General features: G+C 56.7%; 1 protein-coding gene across 3 annotated transcripts; it reads left to right on the top strand.

Annotated features, from left to right (window-relative positions):
* The first annotated feature begins 9,242 nt into the window (after positions 1 to 9,242).
* On the top strand, positions 9,243 to 23,455 carry LRP3 (LDL receptor related protein 3). 3 transcript variants are annotated; one of them, XM_050768432.1, is made up of 7 exons: positions 9,243 to 9,777; positions 11,639 to 11,686; positions 18,637 to 18,775; positions 20,439 to 20,653; positions 21,047 to 22,163; positions 22,395 to 22,527; positions 22,803 to 23,455. In XM_050768432.1, exons 1-7 carry the CDS (start codon positions 9,705 to 9,707, stop codon positions 23,388 to 23,390), a joined length of 2,313 nt encoding a protein of 770 aa, XP_050624389.1. In that variant the 5' UTR covers positions 9,243 to 9,704; the 3' UTR covers positions 23,391 to 23,455. The 3 variants fall into 3 exon arrangements, with proteins under 3 accessions (XP_050624389.1, XP_050624388.1, XP_050624387.1); XM_050768431.1 differs by having other exon boundaries at positions 9,679 to 9,777; positions 18,640 to 18,775; positions 22,350 to 22,527; XM_050768430.1 differs by having other exon boundaries at positions 9,679 to 9,777; positions 22,350 to 22,527.
* Positions 23,456 to 23,919: the final 464 nt, after the last annotated feature.

Here is a 23,919-nt window from a genome sequence, read left to right as displayed (position 1 = left end):
TATTCTTGGGCCTCAGCCTCCTGAATAGCTGGGACTACAGGTGTGCACCACCATGCCAGGCTACTTTTTTTATTTTTAGTAGAGACAGGGTTTCACCATGTTGGCCAGGCTGATCTCAAACTCCTGACCTCAAGTGACCCGCCCACCTGGACCTGCCAAAGTGCTGGGATTACAGGTGTGAGCTAACACGCCCAGCCTAGTTTATTTTCTTTTAAAAAGATTTAGTTCACGTGTCATAATAATCCTCTCCCTCCCCCCTTTTAGAGACAGGGTCTTACTCTGTCCCTCAGGCTGGACTGCAGTGGTGCAATCATGGCTCACTACAGTCTTGAACTCCTGGGCTCAAGCTATCCTCCTACCTCAGCCTCCTGAGTAGCTGGGACTATAGGCATGCACCCTGTGCGTGGTTATTTTTATTTATGTATTATTATTTTTTATTTTTATAGAGATGGGGGTCTTGCTAAGTTGCCCAGGCTGGTCTCAAACTCCCGAGCTGAAGTGATCCTCCTGCCTTGGCCCTCCAAAGTGCTGGGACTACAGGTGTGAGCCATCGTGCCCAGCCCTTTCCCCCTTTGTAATGATGTTTCATTTGGTTTGGGCCAACATAACACTGTTCTTAAATAATATAAAAATGAATGGATTTAAATACGGCAATTAGGCTCATAATAAAGATGGGCTGTCTGTGGTGGCGGAGGGGCCCACAGAGTCCCGGCAGGTGGGTAGCACTGACTCCTCCCTATTGCATCCCCCCAGGGAATCCCAGGGTCTCTCCCAGGGCTGGTGGTCTTGCTACCAGACACCTGGAGCCCCTCCACCAGCTGCTTTGAGCTTAGCTGAAAGTGAGCTTAGTCTGCTCCTCTCACCTGCTATGATTAAGGAGGGGTCACTCCTTAGGACAGAGGGCTTGTCCATGGCTTTCTTCATCCACCCGTCCAGCCTTGCATTCCCACAATCTGTACTTAGGCCTCGAGACTCAGGCTGTCTCAGGGTGTCACCTTTATTCTTGTGAGTCTGTAGTAACCTGTTTTGTGTTGCTGTAAAGGAATGCCTGAGGCTGGGTAATTTACAAATAAAAGAGGTTTATTTGGCTCACAGTTCTGCAGACTGTACATGAGGCTTGGCACTAGCATCTGCTTCTGGCGAGTGCCTCAGGAGGCTTCCAATTAAGGCCAGACATGGTGGCTCATGCCTGTAATCCCCACACTTTGGGAGGCCAAGGCAAGCAGATCACTTGAGGCCAGGAGTTCGAGACCAGCCTGGCCAACATAGTGAAATCTCATCTCTACTAAAAATTACGAAAATTAGCTGGGCGTGGTGGCAGGTGCCTGTAATTTCAGCTACGTAGGAGGCTGAAGCAGGAGAATTGCTTGAACCTGGGAGGCGGAGGTTGCAGTGAGCCGAGATTGTGCCACTGCCCTCCAGCCTGAGCGACAGAGTGAGACTTGGTCTAAAAAAAAAAAAAAAAAAAAAATTCCAATCAAGGTGGAAGGCAAAGGGGGAGCAGTGCCACGTGGCGAGAGAGGATGGAAGTGAGAGGAAGTGCCAGGCTCTTTTAAGCAATCAGCTCTCACTCATTCATTACTGTGTGGAGGGCACCAAGGCATTCGTGAGGAATCCACCCCCAAGACCCAAACACCTCCCACGAGGCCCCACCTCCAACACTGGAGGGCCACATTTCAACATGAGGTTTGGAAGGGACAAATATCCAAACCATATCAGGCGCCAAAAGGGTTAAAGAATAAACCTCACCTGTTAACCCGTCTTGGGGTTTCTGATGTACTTGACTTCATTAATAATTTAGTGAGGTGGACGGACGGGATTGGATTGATTCTCCCCCAAATCAATACACAAATGATTATTGCTTCAGGGTATTTCTGAGTGCTTCAGCAAGGCCGAGGGAGCTTTTCGGTTGAAAATGGAAACTGCACTCAGCACTGGAACTTCCTGCAGAGAGGGTTATGTAAACCAAGGGGCGACCTGCTGCTAACATTTTCATTGCAATAAAACACTTTTTTTTTTTGGAATGGTGCTTTTATGACATACTTACTATCACCGTTTCAGGCCTATAATTTTAAAATTACTGCTCAATATTGAAGGTAAAATGATTTTACTGCCGCTGGTCTATTAAGGTTCTAGGAACTGGCTGCAGCTTGGAGAGTGTCTATGGCTAGATGCACTTGGGCACACTGTGCCCACTGCCCTGGACGTGCCTGCAGACACAGCAGGCTGGATGGGTGCACTGTGGCTGGGTGTGTCCGGGCACTTCCACAGGCGAGCAGGCACTCAGCTCTGAGCTTTGCAGTTCCCACCTGAACTGACCAATCTCCACTGCCCCGGGATTGCAGAAATGCTAGGAAGTTGCACTGAAGTCAAAGCAGCAACCTGGGCTGGCTTGCCCCACCCCATTGAGCTCAGGAAGAAATGCTGTGATTGCAACCATATATGTTGCCAGTTTATTTGTAGTATTTTAAATTTATTTTTATTTTTATTATTTATTTATTTACTTATTTGTTTATTTTTTGAGATGGAGTCTTGCTCTGTCACCAGGTTGGAGTGCAGTGGCGTGATCTGGGCTCACTGCAACCTCCACCTCCCGGGTTCAAGCGATTCTCCTGCCTCAGCCTCCCGTGTAGCTGGGACTACAGGAGTGCGCCACCAGGCCTGGCTCATTTTTTGTATTTTTAGTAGAGATGGGGTTTCACCATGTTGGCCAGGATGGTCTCGAACTCCAAACCTTGTGATCCGCCCGCCTTGGCCTCCCAAAGTGCTGGGATTACAGGCGTGAGCCACCGTGCCTGGCCTTAAATTATTTTTATTATTATTATTATTTATTTATTTTTTTATTTTTTGAGACGGAGTCTCGCTCTGTCGCCCAGGCTGGAGTGCAGTGGCCGGATCTCAGCTCACTGCAAGCTCTGCCTCCCGGGTTCACGCCATTCTCCTGCCTCAGCCTCCCGAGTAGCTGGGATTACAGGCACGCACCTTCAGGCCCAGCTAATTTTTGTATTTTTAGTAGAGATGGGGTTTCACTATGACCAGGCTGGTCTCGAATTCCTGACCTGAAGTGGTCTGCCCACTTTGGCCTCCGAAAGTGCTAGGATTATAGGTGTGAGCTACTGCTTCTGGCCTTGCTTTTTTTTGTTTGATTTTTTGTTGTTGTTATTTGTTTTTATGGTAAAAGACACATATGAAATTTACTATTTTAACCATTTGTAGCTGTACAGTTTAGCGACATTAAATACATTCACATTGTTGTACAACCATCCACACGTCCATCTCAACAACTCTTAATTTTCCCAAACTAAAACTCCTTACCCATTAAATAACTCTCTGTTTGCCCCTCCTCTCAGCCCCTGGCAGCCATCATTCTGTTTACTGTCTGTACGAATTTGACTATGCAAGGTCCCCCTGTAAGTGGAATCAGACAATATTTGTCCTTTTGTGACTGGCTTATTTCTGTTAGCATAATGTCTTCAAGTTTCATCCATGTCATAGTATGTGTCAGAATTTCCTTCTGTTAAGACTGAATAGGTGGCTCACGCCTGTAATCCCAGCACTTAGGGAGGCTGAGGCAGGTGGATCACCTTAGGATAGGACTTTGAGAACAGCCTGGCCAATATGGCGAAACACTGTCTCTACTAAAAATACAAAAATTAGCCAGGCGTGGTGGCGCGCACCTATAATCCCAGCTACTCAGGAGGCTGAGGCAGGAGAATCGCTTGAACCTGGGAGATGGAGGTTGCAGTGAGCTGAGACTGCACAACCACACTCCAGTCAGGGCGACAGAGCGAGACTTTGTCTAAAAAACAAAAACAAAAACAAAAAAACCCCCAAAAAACCAAAGAAACAAAAAACTGAATAATATTCCATTGTATGGATGAACCATATTTTGCCTATTCATTCATCATCCATCAAGGAACACTTGGTTACTCCTACCTTCTGGCCATTGTGAATGATGACACAATGAACATGGGTGTACAAGGATCTGTCTAATCCTGCTTTCAGTTATTCTGGGTATATACCCTGAAGTGGAATGGCTGGATTACATGGTAATTCCATTTTTAATTTTTTAAGGAACCAGTATACTGGTTTCCACAGTAGCCGCACCATTTTGCACTCCCACCAGCAATGCACAAAAATGTCAATTTCTCCACATCCTTGCCAACATGTGTTGTTTTCTGTGTATTCCCCCCTCCCCGTAGCCATCCTAATGGATGCAAAGGTGGTATCTCGTTATGGTTTTGATATTTTTAATTCAAATAACCCTTAGCACCTGCATCAGTCCGTTTTCACACTGCTGTTAAAGACATACCCGAGACTGGGTAATTTATAAAGGAAAGAGGTTTAATGGACTCACAGTTCTGTATGGCTGGGGAGGCCTCACAATCATGGTGGAAGAGGAAGGGAGAGCAAAGAGACTTCTAACATGTCAGCAGGCAAGAGAGGACTTGTGCAGGGGAACTCCTCTTTCTAAAACCATCAGATCTCATCAGATTCATTCACTATCACAAGAACAGCATGGGAAAATCCACCCCCATCATCCAATTGCCTCCCACCAGGTCCCTCCCACAACACTTGGGAATTGTGGGAGTTACAATTCAAGATGAGATTTGGGTGGGAACACAGCCAAACCATATCAACACCCTTTCTCAAAAGCTCCATTTTTTGTCTTCTTTTTTTTCTTGTCCTTTCACCATCTTACTCCAAAGTTGGACATTAACTTCTGTTCAGAAATCCCACAGTCGCAGGCCCTCATGTTAATTTCTTCCCAAATGACTGAGCTTTTCAAATGTCATTGGAGAAACATGGATTTTAATATATATGAGGGCCGGGCGTGGTGGCTCACTCCTGTAATCCCAGCACTTTGGGAGGCCGAGGTGGGTGAATCATTTGAGGTCAGGAGTTCAAGACCAGCCTGGTCAACGTGGTGAAACCTCGTCTCTACTAAAAATACAAAAATTAGCGGGGTATGGTGGCGCGTGCTTGTAATCCCAGCTACTCAGGAGACTGAGGCAGGAGAATCGTTTGAACCCAGGAGGCGGAAGTTGCAGTGAGCCAAGATCACGCCATTGCACTCCAGCCTGGGTGACAGAATGAGACTCTGTCTCAAACAAACAAACAAAAAATTAAAAAAATAATGTATACGAGAGCAAAATAGCCATTTAGAAGACATCATCCTGTGAGGCACATCTGCTAGGGTCCTGGGAGGGATCAAGGCTACAACAAACTATAATCACACCACTGCACAAAGCACTTCAGGACAGTTTCTGCCCAAGGAGAGACTAGGCAGACAGACTTTCCTCTTTCACTGCTGGCCCCAGGTGCTTGCAGTTCTTCTCTCCAAGGGGACCCTGGAGACCCGGGGGCCATCAGTATGTCCATATGCTGGAGGGGCTGCTGGAAGGATCAAGAACTTCCCTCCAAATGCTCTCTGGCTTGACGATTTGCCTGATGGAACAGGTAGAAGGATAGGAATTAGCTCTGGGAGCAGCGGAAACGTTCTGAGGCCAGAGCAAACTGGTGATGACGGGGGCTTGGAGAAGGTGCAGGCAGGGCTATTCCACAGGATCATGAAGCTTGAGCTAAAAACTTTGAAGTCTGCTCTGGAGCATTTTCAGCAGTGGGAATGAACCAATTTGCATGTTAAAGATGTGAGCAATGAATTGAGAGGCAAGGGACCACATGGAGGGGACACCTCTGTGGAGGTCCAGGAGAGAGGAGATGGTGGCCGGGACCAGGGAGGTGGTCATGGTGATGGAGAGAGCTGGGTCATTGTGGGTTATAGTGATGGACTGGATGTAGGGAGACTGGAGTAAAAATTATCAACTCAGTAATGGATGTGGCCATGAACTGACTAGAGCACAGTAGAGAAGGGGCAGATGTGGGGGTGAGGGGTGTCTGGTCTATGGCTCAATTAGGATAATGGATCAATGAGGGGTGTGCCCTCCTGGAAGTCACCTCTGATAAACCTGGGCAGGTGATCATAAAACAATTTTTTTTTCAGTTGTATTTGCCAAAGTCACTTTTGGCCTTTGACCTTCAAATAGATAGTAGGATTTTTGTTGTTGTTTTTGAGACAGGGTCTCACTCTATTGCCCAGGCTGGAGTGCAGTGTGCAATCATGGTCACTGCAGCCTCTAACTCCTGGGCTCAAGCAATCCTCCCACCTCAGCTTCCTGAGTAGCTCAGACTACAGATGCGTATCACCATGCCCAGCACATTAAATTTTTTTTTTTTTTTTTTTTTTGTAGAGCCAGGGTCTTGCTATGTTGCCCAGGCTGGTCTCGAATTCCTAGCCTCAACTGATCTTCCCACCTCGGCCTCCCAGAGTGCTGGGATTACAAGTGTGAGCTACCACATCTGGATGATTCTAGTTATTTGAAATCAGGAAAGACACTTACCATTCAACGCAGAGTCCTCTTCATTAGTGTCTGGTAAGCAGTTGGATAAGAGAGTGCTTGAGTGTGCATCTGCCTGCGGGTGAATGTTGGAGGAGGATGTGGGACTCTCCTGAGTCACTGGTTTCTTCTGTGTCACATGAGGGCTTGGGGTATGTGGCTGATGAGTGGGCAATGGTGGTGGCCCTCTTGTTTGGGATGGAGTGGGGACTTACATGGGATGCCTCTATGTCCTTCCGTCTCCTCTCTGCGTGTCCTCTGGCCCCTCACTCCTGGAGCAGATTCCTGAAGGCATCACAGGCCCACAGAGACTGTGACAGCAGCTTTGCTTCCTGCTAACTGGGAAGGTCAGCTTCTTGCCAGGAAGACCCTGCTCTCATGTCTGAGCCCCTTGGCCCCACCACTGCTCCCTCACCTGCCCCAGCCAGTTCCCATATTCTGGGTCCACACCCATCATCTCCTTCCCAGTACTGAATTCTCCACTAGTTAGAAGTTTTTGGGTTGTGATGAATAGACACGTTCTGGATATAGCTTGAGTCTGTGAGGGAGGTTTATGAAAAGGTTCCAGAGGTGGAGAGACCCAGGCGACTGTAGCTAGGGTGGAAGAGTGTCCAAGCAGAGACAGGAATACCAGGAACCTTTCCAGAAGTAGTGAGAGGGCGGTGGGGGAGAGGACTGGGCCACAGCTGCATTAGGGACCCCAGCAAGGGTCTTGCCAGCACAGCAGCCTCTAGGGGGCACTAGACCATCATGAGACAAACCGGAAATGGGGGGTCAGATAGCCAAGATCTCTGTATGGGCCGGGAGTAGGATAGGGGAGTGAGGCACCTTGGGCACAGAATTGAAGGAAATGCCAAAAAACTCAATAATGAAGATAAATCAGCTTTAATGCAAATTTTTTGTGTGTGTGCAATGGGGACAGTTGTTTCCAATCAGTCCAAGAGTCCTGGGTACCTTGGCCGTTTCTTGCCATATGGGTTTATGAGGGTTCACAATGGAATGGGCATAGATTGGGGAGCATGGGGATTTAAATAAAGTCTTGTTGTGATTGTAGAGCTTTTATTAGCCTTTCCGCTTGGTTCAAAATATGGGAGGATATTTTGATAAGTGTGTCTAGGGGCTCACATTTTCCTTTTGCTTCAGGCTCCAACATGAATCCCATATTAGCCATTGGTCTAGACCCTAGATTCCTTACATGACTTGCATTGAAGCAAGCAGCATCTTCAACAAAACCGCATATTTTGGCCAGGTGTGGTGGCTCATGTCTGTAACCCCAGCACTTTGGGAGGCTGAGGCAAGAGGATCCCTTGAGTCCAGGAATTTGAGGCTGCAGTGAGCCATGATTGCACCACTGCACTCCAGCCTGGGCAACAGAGCAAGACCTTGCCTCTACAAAAAAAATGAAAAAAATTAGCCTGGCATGGTGGTGAACACCTGTCATCCCACCTAGTTGGGAGGCTGAGGTGGAGAGGATTGCTTGAGCCCAGGAGTTTGAGGGTACAGTGAGCTATGGTTGCAGCTCTGCACTCTAGCCTGGGAGAAAAAGTGAGGCTCTGTTTCTAAAAACACTAAGCAGCAGCAGCAGCAGCCACAATGACAACAACAACAACAACAAGAAGAAATGAACAAACCGCAGATCCACCCTACCATTGCCCCTGCCTCTGTTGAGCATTTTTGCCATGCGTAAATAAATGCCTGCTCTTCTGCAGTCAGCAGTCTGAGGAAATTCTGAAACCAAATTACACAGAGGCTAGTGCTCTATGCCGTCAATCTGTAATGTATCTTGTTATTTGATTTGTACATCCTTTAATACATTTCCTAAGAAGTCTGCTTTGGAAAAATCACCAAAGGAATTAGAAGAGAGAATAAGAAAACCCAGAAAAACTAAAAAGATTTTTCTTCCCCCCATTTTTTATTAAAATGCAATCAACCTGCACAGTGCGAGTGAGTGAGTGAGTGACTGTCTACGCTTTCACTTAACGGACCATCAGTTTCTCTCAACCTTCTCTCCATAAACGGAGAATATCAAATGAGGGGGCTAGGGGTGTCAGAAAAGGGTTGGGAGCCTCAGCTCATGTTGGTGGGCCCTCTGTGCCATGGAGCCTTCGGGGACCTCTGATTTCACATCCGTCTTGACCCTAAATGGCCTTCTCAACCTTCCCCCTGTCTCTCCTGGTTCCTGCCTCACCAGATTCAACCTCTTGGTGGGCAGCTCCCCAGAGGGCAGCCCCAGCCTAAGAAGCAGGCCTCTTCCCAAGTCCTCAGCCTCACAAGGATAGTGGGTAACACGGTGGGCTCAGGCGGCCCTGGGAGATCTCCAAAGGCCTCTGGCGTGTTCACCAATGTCCCCTCACAGGTCTTGCTCGGCACAGGGGGTTCTTCTTAAGAGACGTGACAGGGCACTTGAACCGCGGCAAATGAAAGAGACGGAGGGGCAGGAACAGGGACACCTTGCGAGGAAGACAGGCCTTAGCCTTGTGCCACCCGTATGAGGTTCCCTAAGCAGCCCTCTCTCTCCCACGTTTTCCCAATCCTCGCTCCCCGACCCTTCTAGCACAGCTGGCTCCAGGAGGGATCAATTCGTGGGCCCGGGAGGAGGCCAGGCGAGCACTGGCCGCCTGGAGCGCTGGGCTGGAGCTCAGAGAGCGCGGCGGGGGGCGCGGGCGGGGCGGGGCTGGTGAGCAGAGCTGTCCAGCACCCCGAGGCGGGGCGTGCGCCCCCGGCCCGCCCCAGCCGCCTCCGCCCGCCCTGTCAGCGCCACTGCGGCTCGGCGGTCGCGTCACGTGTCTGGCGCAGCGCGGCCTCCAGGCTCCGGGAGCGGGCGAGGGGCCGGGCGGGAGGACGGACAGACCCACGGACGCTCCACCGGCGGCACCCGGCCGGGCGGGCTGGGCGCAGCGCGGGGCGGCCCGGGGACGCCGGGGCCGGGCGGGCTGCGCGCCGCGGGGCATGGGCGCGCCGGGGGTCCCCGGGCCCAGGCCGGCCGCGGCGGGGCTCCCGGGGCGCGGGGGCAGCGGCGGGCGGGGGTCTTCCCTGGCGGCCGCCGCTGAGCCCCCGCGGGGCCCGTGACGCCGCGGCCGATGTGGCCCCGCGCGCGCTACGGGCCTGCACCGCCACCGCACAAAGACGCCTCGGGAGCCGCCGCCTGCACCCGGGCCGCAACAGCCGCGCCAGCCGGAGCCCGAGCCCAAACCCGAGCCCGAGCCACAGCCAGAGCCAGAGCAGGAGCCGCAGCCGGAGCCGGATCCGGATCCGGACCCGGAGCCGGGGGGCAGGAGGCGGCGCCCGCGGGCGGCCGGGCCCGGTATGGAGAAGCGCGCGGCCGCGGGGCTGGAGGGCGCGCCGGGCGCCCGGGCGCAGCTGGCTGTCGTCTGTTTGGGTGAGTGGGCCGCGCGGGCCGGATGGGTCCGGTTCCCCCGCGTGGCAGCTCCGCCCCGCGCCCTGACCGACCCCCTCTCCAGCCGCGGCATCCCGGGGCTCCGCACCGCGGTGGCTCCCGCGCGGAGGCCCAGAGAGCGGCCAGCACCGCTTGCCCGCCTGGCCCCGGGCCTGGGAGGGCGACTCTGGTGGCGCAGCCCCGGCTCGCGCCCCGCTCGGAGTAGTGCCCGGAGCCCGGGCTGAGCGCTGGCAGGCGGCCCTTCGTGCAGGCGGCAGCCTTTACCCGGCCCGCCCGCGCTGAGCCTGGAGTCGAGGGGGCCCCCGGGAGCTGGGGACAAAGGCCAGGCCGGCTGTCCCCTGAAGAAGAAGCTGTTTCCGGCCTGGAGTTGGGGTGGGGGCGGGTGTGAGCCGCAGATGGGGACTCGGGGTGCGGGGCAGGGCTGGAGGAGGATGCCAGTGTGGAGGCGGCTTCCAGGGGACTCCTGTTTTCCCTTTGTGTCTTTCAGCCCCTGGGCAGGCCTGTTCAGTTTAGGAGGGTGCTTGGGTTGGGCCAGGGACCGGTCCAGGCCAGGCATGGGGTGGGAGGGGCTCCCGCCCTGTCCGGGAGTTTTTCTGTCCAGCTTTCCAGCGCCCTGTGTGGGCGAGAGGAGAAGGAGTTAAATCCCCAACCCACATGGCTCCTTTATTTACTGTGATGAAGGAGGGAGGCCATTATAAGAACTGGGGGTTATTAGGGGACACCCTATGATGTCACCAGTGAGGGCTCTGTAACCTGACAGGTTTGCCGAAGCCACTGAAATGACAAAGTAATCACCCCCAGGCCTCAGGGAGCTCTGAGGCTCGGGCAGGCCCGTGCCCCAGCTGTGTGAGCCCGGCTCAATGGGAATGTGCCACTGGGGAGCATGGAGGGTGTAACCTCAGCGCGCCCACCCCAACCTGGGTGCAGGGTCGTGTGTGTTGGGCTCTGAGCTGCTGGGTGCTGGCATCCATGGTGAGCAGGACAGGGGGACAGGCGCTCCATGCTCAGGAGCTTTGGCCTGGCTCTGACCAGGGGGCCTGGGTGTCCTGCGTGGGGGCAGCGGTTCCTGCTTCCTGGCCAGGCGGGATCTGACCCGCATCCTGAACCCTGGGAAGCTGGGCTTGCCCCTCGGCTCTGGGCCCGTAACCCCCCGGCCAGAGCAGAAAGTGAAAGTAAGGGCCAAACCCCATAGAGGTGGGCGCTTGAGGGGTGGCTGGGGAGTTTTGCTTTCCTTCTGAAGGTCAGCGTGGCACGGGGGGGAAGAGGATGGTTCCGTCACTAGCTGCATGCCCTGTAAATGGCGATAAGCAGAACTGTCTTCCCTCCTGCCCCTGCTGCTGCTTTCCCCTTGGAGGGGGAAGCCAGTCAAAGTAGTAGGAGCAGGCCAGGTGCGGTGGCAGGTGCCTGTAATCCCAGCACTTTGGGAGACCAAGGCAGGAGAATCGCTTGAGGCCAGGAGTTTGAGACCAGCCTGAGCAACACAGTGATACCTCATCTTTACAAAAATAAAAAATAAAAAAATAACCAAGCAATGTGGTGCACACCTGTAGTTCCAGCTACTTGGGAGGCTCAGGTGGGAGGATTGCTTGAGCCCAGGAATTTGAAGCTGCAGTGAGCTATGCACTCCAGCCTGGAAAACAGAGCAGGGAAGGCAGGGAGTTGGGGTTGAGGTGGATAGGGGCCCTCTTGATGGGTGGTCTTGGGCTACGCTCTGGGCCTTGCCCTATAAGAGGAAGGGGACCAGCGGGCCAGCCTTGGGTTTACCTGTGGTGTCCCTCATGGGCTGCTGCTGGTCCCCAGCAGGAACCTGAGACCCCTGACCCTTTCTTTGTGTCTCCCACAGTGAACATCTTTCTCACCGGGAGGCTCAGCAGTGCGGTTCCTGCCTTAGGTAAGTAAGCACTTTGTCTCCTTCCTCCATTCCTCCGGGCCCTTTTGGGTGAGTGGGCCCTGAGGACAGGCCTTCAGGGTCCTGGCTCCACCCCGAGTTCCTGTGTGCATCTTTTCTACATCACAAAGGAGCTGTTTGGCTTTGGGCAGGCTTCAACTTCTCTGAGCCTCAGTTTCCTCATCTATAAAGTGGGTGAAATAACAAGGTCTACTGAAAACCTGGCTCCTAGTATTCCGTGAGCCAGTGAGGCAAGCTCTTAGTGCAGTGCCTGGCACATGGTGACTTTATACCACTGGCAAGCTGCCGAGGGTCCCGTGGAATTGACATCTTGTGCTTCACGCAGGCTGTGGGCTTCCTAGGATTTAATTTATAGGGGTATGACTGAGGGATGACACAGAGAGGCCCATGCCATGGAAAGAACACTTTATTAATTTTCTTGAGAGGAGGGGACATGCCATGCCATGCAGGGCCACCTGGGAATTACTAGGTTTGGACAAGCAGGAGCAAGGGTGGAAGAAAGGTGTAAGTTAGAGCTGGCATCACAGCTTCATGGGAAAGACGCGGCAGCCAGGTGCTGTGGCTCACGCCTGTAATCCCAGCACTTTGGGAGGCGGGCGGAGGTGGGCGGATTGAGTGAGTTTAGGAGTTCGAGACCAGCCTGGCTATCATGGCGAAACTCCACCTCTACTGAAAGGTAGCTATAATCCCATCTACTCGGGAGGCTGAAGCAGGAGAATCGCTTGAACCTGGGAGGCAGAGGTTGCAGTAAACTAGCTGAGATTGCACCACTGTACTCCAGCCTGGGCAATAGAGCAAAACTCTGTCTCTAAGAAAAAGAAAAGGCAGGGCAGAGTAAACAGTTTAGGATTGGCTGGATTGAGTCATTCTGCTGGGCTTGGGCTATGGGGGTGCCTGCTGGTTGCCTGGTAGCTGGTCTGGGGGTGCTTCAGGGCAGGGAAGATATTGGCTTGGTGTGGGAGGTTAGGTAAGAAGGTGGGTAGAGGGCGTGGCCTTGCATCAGCTGCACGTGAAAAGTGAGTTTCAGGCAGCTGACTTTCGAGAGAGAGGTAAACATTTTGGCCAAAAGTACATACAGAATCCGGGAGGACACAGTGAGCACGCTGCCCCCGCCTCTACCTGTTGGCATGGGTCTGTCCAGCCGCTGGCTGTCTTTAAGCTCCAGCCTAGCCCCAAGCACAACAAAGGCCATCAAGAGCTAGAGGGGCGGCCAAGCCCATCCATCCTTCACTACTGGAGGTAAGGGGCTGCTGGTTGGCAAGTGGATAAGCCCAGGCCCCCCAGGGCCCTGAGTGCTACCTGGAGAGTCTGAGGGGGGCCTGAGGGAGCCTATTCTATCACTGACAAGTCCCCATAGACCTCTGCATCTCTTGCTAATTCCGCCTATATACTGCCATTTCCAACAACCCTTAAAAAGGTATTAAAGTAAGCATAAGTATTTCCATAAAAATGTTAAGTCTGGTTGGGTGTGGTGGCTCACACCTGTAACCCCAGCACTTTGAGAGGCTAAGGCAAGAGAATGCTTGAGCCCTGGAGTTTGAGACCAGCCTGAGCAACATAGTGAGACTCCATCTCTCAAAAAAAATCTGAAAATTAGCTGGGCACGTTGGCATGTGCCTGTAGTCTTAGCTACTCGGGAGACTGAGGCAGGATGATTGCTTGAGCCCAGGAGTTTGAGATTGTAGTGGGCTATGACGGCTCCACTGTACTCCAGCCCGGGTGACAGAGCGAGACCCCGTCTGTAAAACAAAAAGCAAAACCTGAGGTCAAGGTGCAGCCGGGGAGAACAAGGGGGGCCTCTGACTTGTTCGTTGCCTGCTGTTCTGCTCGGTGGGGCAGGAGGGGCCTGGGTTTCTAGTTCTGTGCAGGACCTGGCTTGCTGGAGAAAGGACCTGGAGCTGTCAGGCAGCGGGACCCCTGCTGCTGGCTGTGGTTGAGGGGAAGGCCCAGGGTGCACAGAAGCTGTGCTCACTGGCTCCTCTGGCAGGCTCGGGCCTCTTTCCCTTTCTCTCTGCCCTGAGCTGTGCTCTCGGGAGCCCAGCCTCCTCTGCTGCTTCGGGCTGGCCGAGTGCCAGGCCTCGCTCAGTGCTGACCTAGCCCCAGCCCTGTCTGCTGTCCTGGTCCCCACAACTGATGGTGGCCCAGTCTCCCATCCCAATTTCCAGGAAAAGGCTTACTGGCCCGGCCTGGGTCAGATGTCTGTGGCCATGGTAGAAAGTCAGGGGAAGGGGGAATGAGGCTGTCACAGCTTACGAATGTGAGTCCCAGGGCACCCTCCTGCTGGTGGGTGTGTCACCCCAAATGCACATATACCCCACGTTTAGAAAAGTGCTTCCCTGAGGACTAGGGCCACTCATGGAGCTTGGGCGAAGAGGACACTGTCCAGGTCCTTAGCTGTCAAGACCTCAGGTCCCAACAGGGTCCTCGTTGCAGCCCCTGGTGCCCTCTGTGATGGGAGCTGCACAGCCAGTGCGCAAGGCCATGGGTGGTGGTCTGGGATCCTCGCTGTCCTAGAGTCCACTTCTGACACCTCCAGCGTTACTGACCAGCTGCAGGTGGCCCAAGGTACCCCCCTCCCAGCACGGCTCCATGACCCTGCATTTCCACGGCTTTCCCTGGGATTCCTGCTGCGTGGGACCCTGGATTGGGAACCCTTCCCCCAGCCCCTTCTCCACCCTCACTAGGCTCCAGAGGGGTCTGGCAGGGCTGTCTGGGGACCTCACAGGTTTTTTACCCCCCAGCAAACCCCATCCTAAGCGTAGGTATGTGGGGCCCTGACTGGTCAGAGCACCTCCTGCATCCCCCCGGCCTCTGGGCTCAGCCCTGAAGCTACTGTGGCCCCAACGGGGAGAGCCTGGGCACGGGCTTCATGCAATTTGCAGGCAGCTGGCAGCTTACCTGGCACATCTGGGGTGGGACTCCCAGCTCCCCGTCATCGGGTTACACCAGGCAGGTTGGCGGGGGTATTGATCAGCTTTGGAAATTGGATCTGCAAATTGTACTTCCTCAGGCCTTGCAGTGTCCTCTCAGGAATATTTGATGACTCTTTGGACCAGGAAAGGACACTGGCCTAAAAGTGCCCGGTCATTCCTTCCCTACCTGTGTGGGCCACCATGGCTCCCAGGGCCCAGGCCATCTTCTGCCTGAGAGAAGGCAGGTCACCTCCAGCTGAAGCTCAGACAGACCTCTCGACTGCCCCCAACACCCCCAAATCCCTCCCTCTTCCCCATTATCCCGCAAATCATGCAGTCCTCCCATCTGCCCTCACTGCCTGCCCACTGCTACACAGCCCATCATGAACCTCACCTCCATGGGGCATTCCTGGAGACGCCCTCCTCACTGGCAGCCCCTGACCCCAGTCCCCCACCACATGCACATCTGCCTCAGGTCAAGCAGGGTCCTTGCCTAGGCTGGGCACGGTGGGGCACACCTGTAGTGTGAGCACTTTGGGAGGCTGAGGTGGGAGGATCACTTGAGCCTGGAAGTTGAGGCTGCAGTAAGCTGTGATCGCACCACTGCACTGCAGCCTGGGAGACAGAGCTAGACCCTGTCTCAGAAAAAAAAAAAAAAAAAAAAAAAAGAGTCCCTGCCTAGAACTCGCAGCTCCCTGCACAGAGCCCAGCCTCCCTCTGACCCCACATCCCCTCTGCATGAGGCTGGGCTGCTGCTGCACCCACCGTGGTCTCTGCCAACCCACTTTGGAGAAGAGCACACAGTTTAACCAAGTTGCCCTGATGTGGAAATTTCTGGGGAGCCCCCAGGAGTGAGGCTGGTTGGAGGCACCCATTGCCAGGGCTTTGCTGAGAGGCAGAGCGGCTGGCAGTTGTCCCTTCCTCTGCTCCTGATGTGGCTGGTGGCCTCCCAACCCCTGATGAAGGGGCCAGACATAGGTCTACAAGGGAGAAGCGTTCTGGCCTAGGTGAGTGGGAAGAGACAAAGGTGGCAAGTGATACCTGGCTTTTCCTAGAAAGTGTGGGTGAGACACCTGGCCCCCAAGGGCCCCGAGGAGAGGGACAGGTCTATGTCTATCCCCTAGGGAAGGCCTCCAGGGCTGGGTAGGAATGGACAGTGCCTTGTCCTGCCCCTATGGAGGACAGGGCACCTCATAGGTTTTTACCCCTTGGCAAAAAGGTGAACGTGGGAGGTTCCCAGCTGTGCTGACTCAGAGGCTGACACTTTGGCTTAGCATGTGCTTTAGAGATGCAATGTGGGGGACGTTACCACCCCAGCCTCACTGGGCCTTCCCTTTTGTGGAACCTCCTTTTCGGACCCCTCCAGCAGGAAAGATCTCTTCTTTTGGATTTCCTCCTTCTTTTTTTTTTTTTTTTTTTGGAGAAAAAGTCTTGCTCTGTCACCCAGGCTGGAGTGCAGTGGTATGATCATGGTTCACCGCAATCTCCACCTCCTGGGTTCAAGCGATTCTCCTGCCTCAGCCTCCCGAGTAGCTGTGGATCACAGACGCCCACTACCACGCCTGGCTGATTTTTGTACTTTTAGTAGAGACGGGATTTTCCCATGTTGGTCAGGCTGATCTCAAACTCCTGACCTCAAATGATCCCCCCGCCTCGGCCTCCGAAAGTGCTGAGACGACAGGCATGAGCCACTGCACCCGGCCTCTTTTGGATTTCTTAACCCTACACCTCCCAAGGAATCCCAGTTCAGACCTCAGGGCTCTGTGAGGTCCTCACGGCTAGTGGCCTCACCCGGCAGAGGGAACCAGGCTGGGGCTGGGGCCACTTTGCATGTTTGGGTGGCTGCACCCCGAGACCCCTCTCTGATAGTTTATCTCCTGCCCTCTCGGGCTGGGAGCAGGGTGTACAGCGCCCTATTTCTGGGGCAGGATCGGAGGCTGGTTGTGGGGGCTGCCTCCCAGGGCCATGTGTGAGTTCTAAGTGGAGAGGCGCTGACTTGCACCTCACTGACCTGGGACTGTCAAGGGTCTGATGGTGACGCAGTGGTGGCCAGCCTTGCTTTAGGACCAAAAGTTCTGTTCTTATCCTTGATGTTCTCACAAGCTGTTCATGGGGGTTACCAGCTCCCTAGTAGTCATAGTCCCGGATCACCTGGGCCTTCATGGTCCCAGTAGCCCCCTGGGGGAAGGGGCTTCAGCTCTCAGCTCATGGCTGCAGCTGCCCAGCAGGTCCTCAGATGGACCCGTCCACTCAGGGACCCACATCTGTGGAGCACCTGCCGTGCGTCAGGCACTGCACAGACTCCCGGAACACGGCACGGCCCTGCCTGCCTGTGCGATGTTCATCCGGTCAGTCCCAACAACAAAAGGGAAATGCTCTGTGGCCGAGGCTGGGGGGAGGGGTGGAGGGCTGGAGCTCTGCGGGAGGCAGCCTGGAGGGCTTCCCTGGGAAGGGACCATGGAGCTGGGGGTGGAAGCTGAGGTGTCCGTGAATGGCATAAGAAGGTGGGGATAGCACCCACTAGGGACCACCAGGGCCTCCAGAGCAAGGTTCCCTCCAATGTGAGAGATCGGAGAGGTCCGGGGGGCTAGGGGTGATGGGAGGGATAAGGCAGAGTGTGGGGCAGGGAGGGGCTGGGGCTCCTTCAGTGAATTGTGGTTTTGTGCTAAGAGCATGGGAGGCAGCCAGGGGGCTCTCCTCCCTGTCCTGCAGCTGGGTCCCAGAGAGTCTTGCCGAGAACCAGTGAGAACTCGGCTTGCAAGGTCACAGTGCCAGGGGCCAGCCATGGGAAAGTGAAGAGAGAGTGTCACTGGGCTCGGGAAAAGCGTCATCCCTTGCTTCTCCAAGCCTCAGTTTCTCCATCTGTAAAATGGGCCCTGCCTTCATCTCAGGCTGTTGTGAGAATCAGATGGACCAGTGCAGGGAAGGGTCAGGGGGCTGTGGGGTTGGGGGTGTGGTCAAGTGCAGGGACCAGCCGCCCGGTCCTGGGAGGGCCAGGGCACAGCGGGGCAGGGCAGGCTCACCATGCTGCCCTGGATGGTTTAGAAGCAGACAGCATGGAGAATGGATGGATTAAAGCGAGGCCCGTGGGGCTGGGCATGGAGGGCTCCTCCTTTGAGCTGGCGGGCGTGATGCTCTTTGCTCAACCTGAGCGGTATACAGTTGGCACTCCACGAATGCATGCTGGCTCAGTGCTGCAGTGAGAAGCTGAGGCCCCCAGAGGACTACAGTGATTCCTGACTCTGCCCTCTCTAGCTGTGTGGCCCCGGGCAAGTCACTGACCCTCTGTGAGCCTGTTTCCTCACCTGGTTCTGAAATCTACCTTTGGTGGCTTCTCACTTGTACTCAGGATAAAACCCAAATTCTGCACAGGGTGTGATCAGACCCAGGTGGTGTTTCCAGCCACAGCTGGGCTTTGCCACCTCTCTGTTGTAGGATCTTCATTCTACCCAGTGGATCTGTGTAAAGTCCATCTGCTCCCACCCCCAGCCTGTGAGTTCCATAGAGCAGGCCTTATTCCCACCTTACTCAGCGTGCCTACCATGCATGCTTGGCACATAGTAGGTGCTCAGTAAATACATGTTGAGTGAGCAAAGCCCCAGGGAGGGCAGGCAGGGGGCTGTCGCAGGATGGGCTATGCCGGCCGGGCAGGCCTAGGGCTGTAGAATTCTCCACTGAGCCGAGGCCACGAGGCTACACCTTGGAGGTGCCGGCTGCCAGGAGGGGTTGTTGGTGGGTTTCCTCCCAGCTCTGCCAGAGGTGTGGGGGACAGGACCTACGCTCTAGCCCACTGCCTAGGGTTGGGGGCTATAGCTGCCCCAAGTCTAGGGGGCCCTACTTGGCCTCCCGTACACACCACCTCCATGAAGTGACAAGTCGTGGCCTTGCCCTTGGCCATGGCCACCCTTGGCTGGGCTAGATCCCACCATGGGGGAGGGCTGGGCTGAAGCTCCTAACCCCACTGCAACCTGCTTCCCAACCAAAGATGGGCCGGCCTTTCTCGGCCTCCTCTCCCGACAGCAGCCTGCAGCGGGAAGCTGGAGCAGCATACGGAGCGGCGTGGGGTCATCTACAGCCCGGCCTGGCCCCTCAACTACCCGCCAGGCACCAACTGCAGCTGGTACATCCAGGGCGACCGTGGCGACATGATTACCATCAGGTAGGGGCGCCCGGGGGTGTCGGAAGGAATCGATGTGGACCCACACGCGTGAGGTGAGTGAGAATGTGTGTGTGTGTGACAGCAGGTGTGGAGGGCACACGCCTGAGGGTGTACGTGTGTGTGAGCAGGTGTGGGATCATGTGCATGTGTGTGAGCATATGTGTGAGGTGTGTGTGAGCGCCCATGTGTGAGCAGGTGTGAACAGGTGTGTGGGTGTTTGCATGTGTGTGAGCATTTATGAGTAGGTGTGTGTGCATGCAGATGTGTGCCTGTGTGAGACAGGCGTGTGTAGGTATTTGAGGTGTGTGGCATGTGCATGCATGTGAGCACAGGTAAGTAGGTGTGTGTGCATATGTGAGTGCGTGTCTGTGCAGGTATGTGAACACACGTGTGCTTGTGTACGTATACAAGCCCATGTCGGGGGAGACATAAAGGACACGTGAGAGAGTTCACGTGTGAGCACATGTATGCACACGAGCCATGCCTGCACAGGTGCAGAGAGCGTGTATGTGTGCATGCATGTAAGATAACGGGTATAACCATGCGTGAGCCATAAGCATGCATGTGTACATGTGAATGCATGCACACAAATGTGTCCAGTGCCCTGGGTCTCCAAGGACCTCTGTGGCGAGGTGCCCAAGCTGGACCTTTTCCTGGTTTGAGCCTCGTTCATGGGGTATGGGGGGGTCTCAGTCACTCAGCCCTGCCAGGAAGGCAGGGCCAGCACACATGCCACTGGGAACACAGCCTGGGACTGGTGGGCATGGTCTGATGTCTCTGAGGTGGCAGAGGTGTCCTCTCTGTCCTGCAGGGGTGGCTGGGGGCCAGGCTGGCACTGAGCCCAGAGCATGGTTTCCACAGGGGGCCTTGGGGAGGGGAGTGAATCAGGCAAAGCCCGGGTGCTCGAGCTGCAGGGACATGCAGAGGGAAAGGGGGCCAGGCAGCGAGCGGTGGTCCTGGCCAGGAGTGGTCATGGGGACATTTGGCTGGGGAGTCACTATAGGCTCCATCTGCCATAGTTTTCCTAAATGCCAGAGCTCAAAAGGTGCAACCCCCGACTTACTCCATAGCTGCAATGCATGAGGATGTGATGGGCATGGGCAGGGTCTGTCCCAGTCTCTGTGCCTCAGTTTCCCCAAGGGCCAGGTGGTTCAGGGCCAGTGTATCTCTGGAGATGACAAGCTGTCAACCTGCTGCAGCCTCGGCCAGCCCCTGGGCACAGTCTCACCCTCACTGCCCATGCCTGGGACTTTGTGCTGGGCCCATCCTAGTGGTCCCGAGGTGGAGGGGTCTGGACCCTTGGGCCTCTGCCCTTTTGGGGAGGGTGTTGGGGTCGGGGGCCCTTGACTTCCTGCTGCACTTCGGCTTCAGGCCGTGTGCACTGATGGAGGGAAGGGTAGCTGCAGCAGAGCTGGAAATGACCTGTATGGACATCGCAATTCTTCATGGAGCCTCCCGTGCACACCTGGATGGGGACAGTGTGGGGACAGAGTGGCTGGGAGTGGAGGAACCAGGGAATCTGGAACACGAGGAGTGGGGGCGGCCGGCTGGGACGGGGCTGGCTGTCCTGGCCGTGGCTCCAGCCTGACCACTCTCTGCTAGTCCTCAGCCATGGAGGTCCTGCCTATGGCCTCATGTCTGGGTCCTCTCCGCCTCCCCGCAGCTTCCGCAACTTTGACGTGGAGGAGTCCCACCAGTGCTCCCTGGACTGGCTCCTGCTGGGCCCAGCGGCCCCTCCCCGCCAGGAGGCCTTCCGCCTCTGTGGCTCTGCCATCCCGCCTGCCTTCATCTCTGCCCGAGACCACGTCTGGATTTTCTTCCACTCAGACGCCTCCAGCTCCGGCCAGGCCCAGGGCTTCCGTCTGTCTTACATCCGAGGTGATAGCGGTCGCAGGGCAGGCAGGACACCACAGAGCACACCGTGCATGCCAAAAGGCTCCCGGCCCACAGGGGCAGCACCCTCCACAGGGCTCCGGCTCCCTGCAGGATGTCCCCTGACCACCCTGTCAATCTCAGGACAGTGGCAGGACTGGGCATGTGGATGCCTCAGACCTCTCAAGGTCACTGGCCCCACTTCCCGGTCTTGGCTAGTTGTGGGAACTCACCCCTAACCCCAGACTCAGGTCAGGGACTGAGCCCACCCTGGTGTTGGAGGGGTCTCTGCTTCCACGGTGATGGGGAACCACCTGCCCACTTTTGGCCCCAGGCCCCCTGGCCAAAGGGAGGCTCTTCTGTCTCCTGACTGTCCCCTGTTACCTCTTCACCCCACAGGGAAGCTGGGCCAGGCGTCCTGCCAGGCAGATGAGTTCCGCTGTGACAATGGCAAGTGCCTGCCCGGCCCGTGGCAGTGCAACACAGTGGATGAGTGTGGAGACGGCTCTGATGAGGGCAACTGCTCGGCGCCCGCCTCGGAGCCTCCGGGCAGCCTGTGTCCCGGGGGGACCTTTCCGTGCAGCGGGGCGCGCTCCACGCGCTGCCTGCCTGTGGAGCGGCGCTGTGACGGCTTGCAGGACTGCGGCGATGGCTCGGATGAGGCGGGCTGCCCCGACCTGGCGTGCGGCAGGCGGCTGGGCAGCTTCTACGGCTCCTTTGCCTCCCCAGACCTGTTCGGCGCGGCCCGTGGGCCCTCGGACCTTCACTGCACGTGGCTGGTGGACACGCAGGATTCGCGGCGGGTGCTGCTGCAGCTGGAACTGCGGCTGGGCTACGACGACTACGTGCAGGTATACGAGGGCCTGGGTGAGCGCGGGGACCGCCTGCTGCAGACGCTGTCCTACCGCAGCAACCACCGGCCCGTGAGCCTGGAGGCCGCCCAGGGCCGCCTCACCGTGGCGTACCATGCGCGCGCCCGCAGCGCCGGCCACGGCTTCAACGCCACCTATCAGGTGAAGGGCTATTGCCTTCCCTGGGAGCAGCCGTGCGGGAGCAGCAGTGACAGTGATGGGGGCAGCGCGGGCGACCAGGGCTGCTTCTCGGAACCACAGCGCTGCGACGGCTGGTGGCATTGCGCCAGCGGCCGAGACGAGCAGGGTTGCCCTGCCTGCCCGCCCGATCAGTACCCCTGCGAGGGTGGCAGTGGTCTGTGCTACACGCCTGCCGACCGCTGCAACAACCAGAAAAGCTGCCCCGACGGCGCAGACGAGAAGAACTGCTTCTCCTGCCAGCCCGGCACCTTCCACTGCGGTACCAACCTGTGCATCTTCGAGACGTGGCGCTGTGACGGCCAGGAAGACTGCCAGGACGGCAGCGATGAGCACGGGTGCCTGGCCGCCGTGCCCCGCAAGGTCATCACCGCGGCGCTCATCGGCAGCCTGGTGTGCGGCCTGCTGCTGGTCATCGCGCTGGGCTGCGCCTTCAAGCTCTACTCACTGCGCACGCAGGAGTACAGGTGGGCGCTGTGCCCACAGCCAGGGGACCGGGCTTCTGCATCGCCCAGGCTTGCTGTCCCCGTGGCTGTGGGTTTGCAGATGGGGGCCTGGACCAGCTACGTGGAGGCTGCCCTGTGCACACTGGGGTCCCTACATTTTGGGATGTCTGGGTGGAGGGTGGACCCGGAATCCTGTTGCTGCTGCAGGTCCCGGGCAGCCCAGCCATGTCGCCCTCTGCCCACCGCTTCCAGGGCCTTCGAGACCCAGATGACGCGCCTGGAGGCTGAGTTCGTGCGGCGGGAGGCACCTCCATCCTATGGTCAGCTCATCGCGCAGGGCCTCATTCCACCCGTGGAAGACTTTCCTGTCTACAGTGCCTCCCAGGTGAGCCCCTGGAGGGCGCGAGGCCCCTCTGGGGCCAGGTGGGACAGTGTGTGGAGGAGGCTGGTCCAGCGGTCACAGGAGTGGGAGGCAAGGCCTGGGCAGGGTGACCTGGGGGCCCATGGCCAGGTGGGAGGATGGACAAGGTGGTCTCTTGGGTCTCAGGTCCCTTGGGGGTGTGCTGACTCCTGCCCCTGAGCAGCCTGGCCGCCCCCTCAGCCGCAGCCCCATCCCCGCCCCCCCCGCCCCACCCCGCCCCACCCCGCCCCACCCCACAGGCCTCTGTGCTGCAGAATCTTCGCACAGCCATGCGGAGACAGATGCGTCGGCACGCTTCCCGCAGGGGGCCCTCCCGCCGCCGCCTAGGCCGCCTCTGGAACCGGCTCTTTCACCGGCCGCGGGTGCCCCGAGGCCAGATCCCACTGCTGACCGCAGCACGCCCCTCACAGACCGTGCTGGGTGATGGGTTCCTCCAGCCTGCTCCAGGGGCTGCCCCCGACCCCCCAGCACCGCTCACGGACACAGGCAGCCCCAGGGTGGCCAGAGATGGGCCCCCCAGTGCCCCCAGCCATGCACCGGAGGTGGGACCTTCAGGGCCACCCTTGCCATCAGGCCTGCGAGACCCAGAGTGCAGGCCTGTGGACAAGGACAGAAAGGTCTGCAGGGAGCCACTGGCAGACGGTCCAGCTCCTGCAGATGCACCTCGGGAGCCCTGCTCAGCCCAGGACCCGCACCCCCAGGCCTCCACTGCCAGCAGCACCCTGGGCCCCCACTCGCCAGAGCCACTGGGGGTCTGCAGGAGCCCCCCGCCCCCTTGCTCCCCAATGCTGGAGGCCAGCGATGACGAGGCCCTGTTGGTCTGTTGACCGCCGGGTTCGCTGGTGACCGCCACAGCCCCGCTTTGTAACCAGGGAATACACAGTCATTTCTACCCTGCCTCTGCGTCCTTTCTTATGGAGAGGCCCTCCGGGGACCCCAGCGGAGGGGCTGGGCCCTCAGCCAGCTGGCTGCACTGGTGGGCATGGTGGGCGGGAGCTCTGGGACTGAACGGCGGGGAGAAGGGCGGAGCGGTGAGCCCGTCTGTAGGATCCCAGCGTACACAAGCACCCTGGGGTCTCACTTCTCTCCCCCCACTTCATTCTGGGAACCCATTTCCAAAGAAGCAGAGGACCAGAGCTTTTTTGCTTCATCTGCCCTGCAGTGGCACCAGCCGCCCACAGAGCTGGGAGCTGTCATGAGGATGGGGCTGGGCCACGGGGACGCTGGGTCTCATCCGTGGTGACTGTTCTGCCCATGCCTCACCCTCTTCCTGTTCAGCAAGGCCCCTGGAGGACCTGGGTTGGGCAGCTCCTGCCAAGCCCTCAGGCCCCTGACCAGGCAGGTGCCCTTTGCCTT

This window comes from Macaca thibetana, chromosome 19, assembly GCF_024542745.1.
Source record: "Macaca thibetana thibetana isolate TM-01 chromosome 19, ASM2454274v1, whole genome shotgun sequence".
NCBI lineage: Eukaryota > Metazoa > Chordata > Mammalia > Primates > Cercopithecidae > Macaca > Macaca thibetana.
This window is presented reverse-complemented; position numbering and strand designations above follow the sequence as displayed.

What these genes read in the sequence shown, in the direction of transcription:
- LRP3 (XM_050768430.1), top strand. Translation starts at nt 9,705, where the DNA reads ATGGAGAAGCGCGCGGCCGCGGGGCTGGAGGGCGCGCCGGGCGCCCGG. An exon ending in CTGCGCACGCAGGAGTACAG is followed by an intron (nt 22,164 to 22,349) that starts GTGGGCGCTGTG and finishes TTGCTGCTGCAG; the next exon opens with GTCCCGGGCAGCCCAGCCAT. An exon ending in CTGTCTACAGTGCCTCCCAG is followed by an intron (nt 22,528 to 22,802) that starts GTGAGCCCCTGG and finishes CCCACCCCACAG; the next exon opens with GCCTCTGTGCTGCAGAATCT.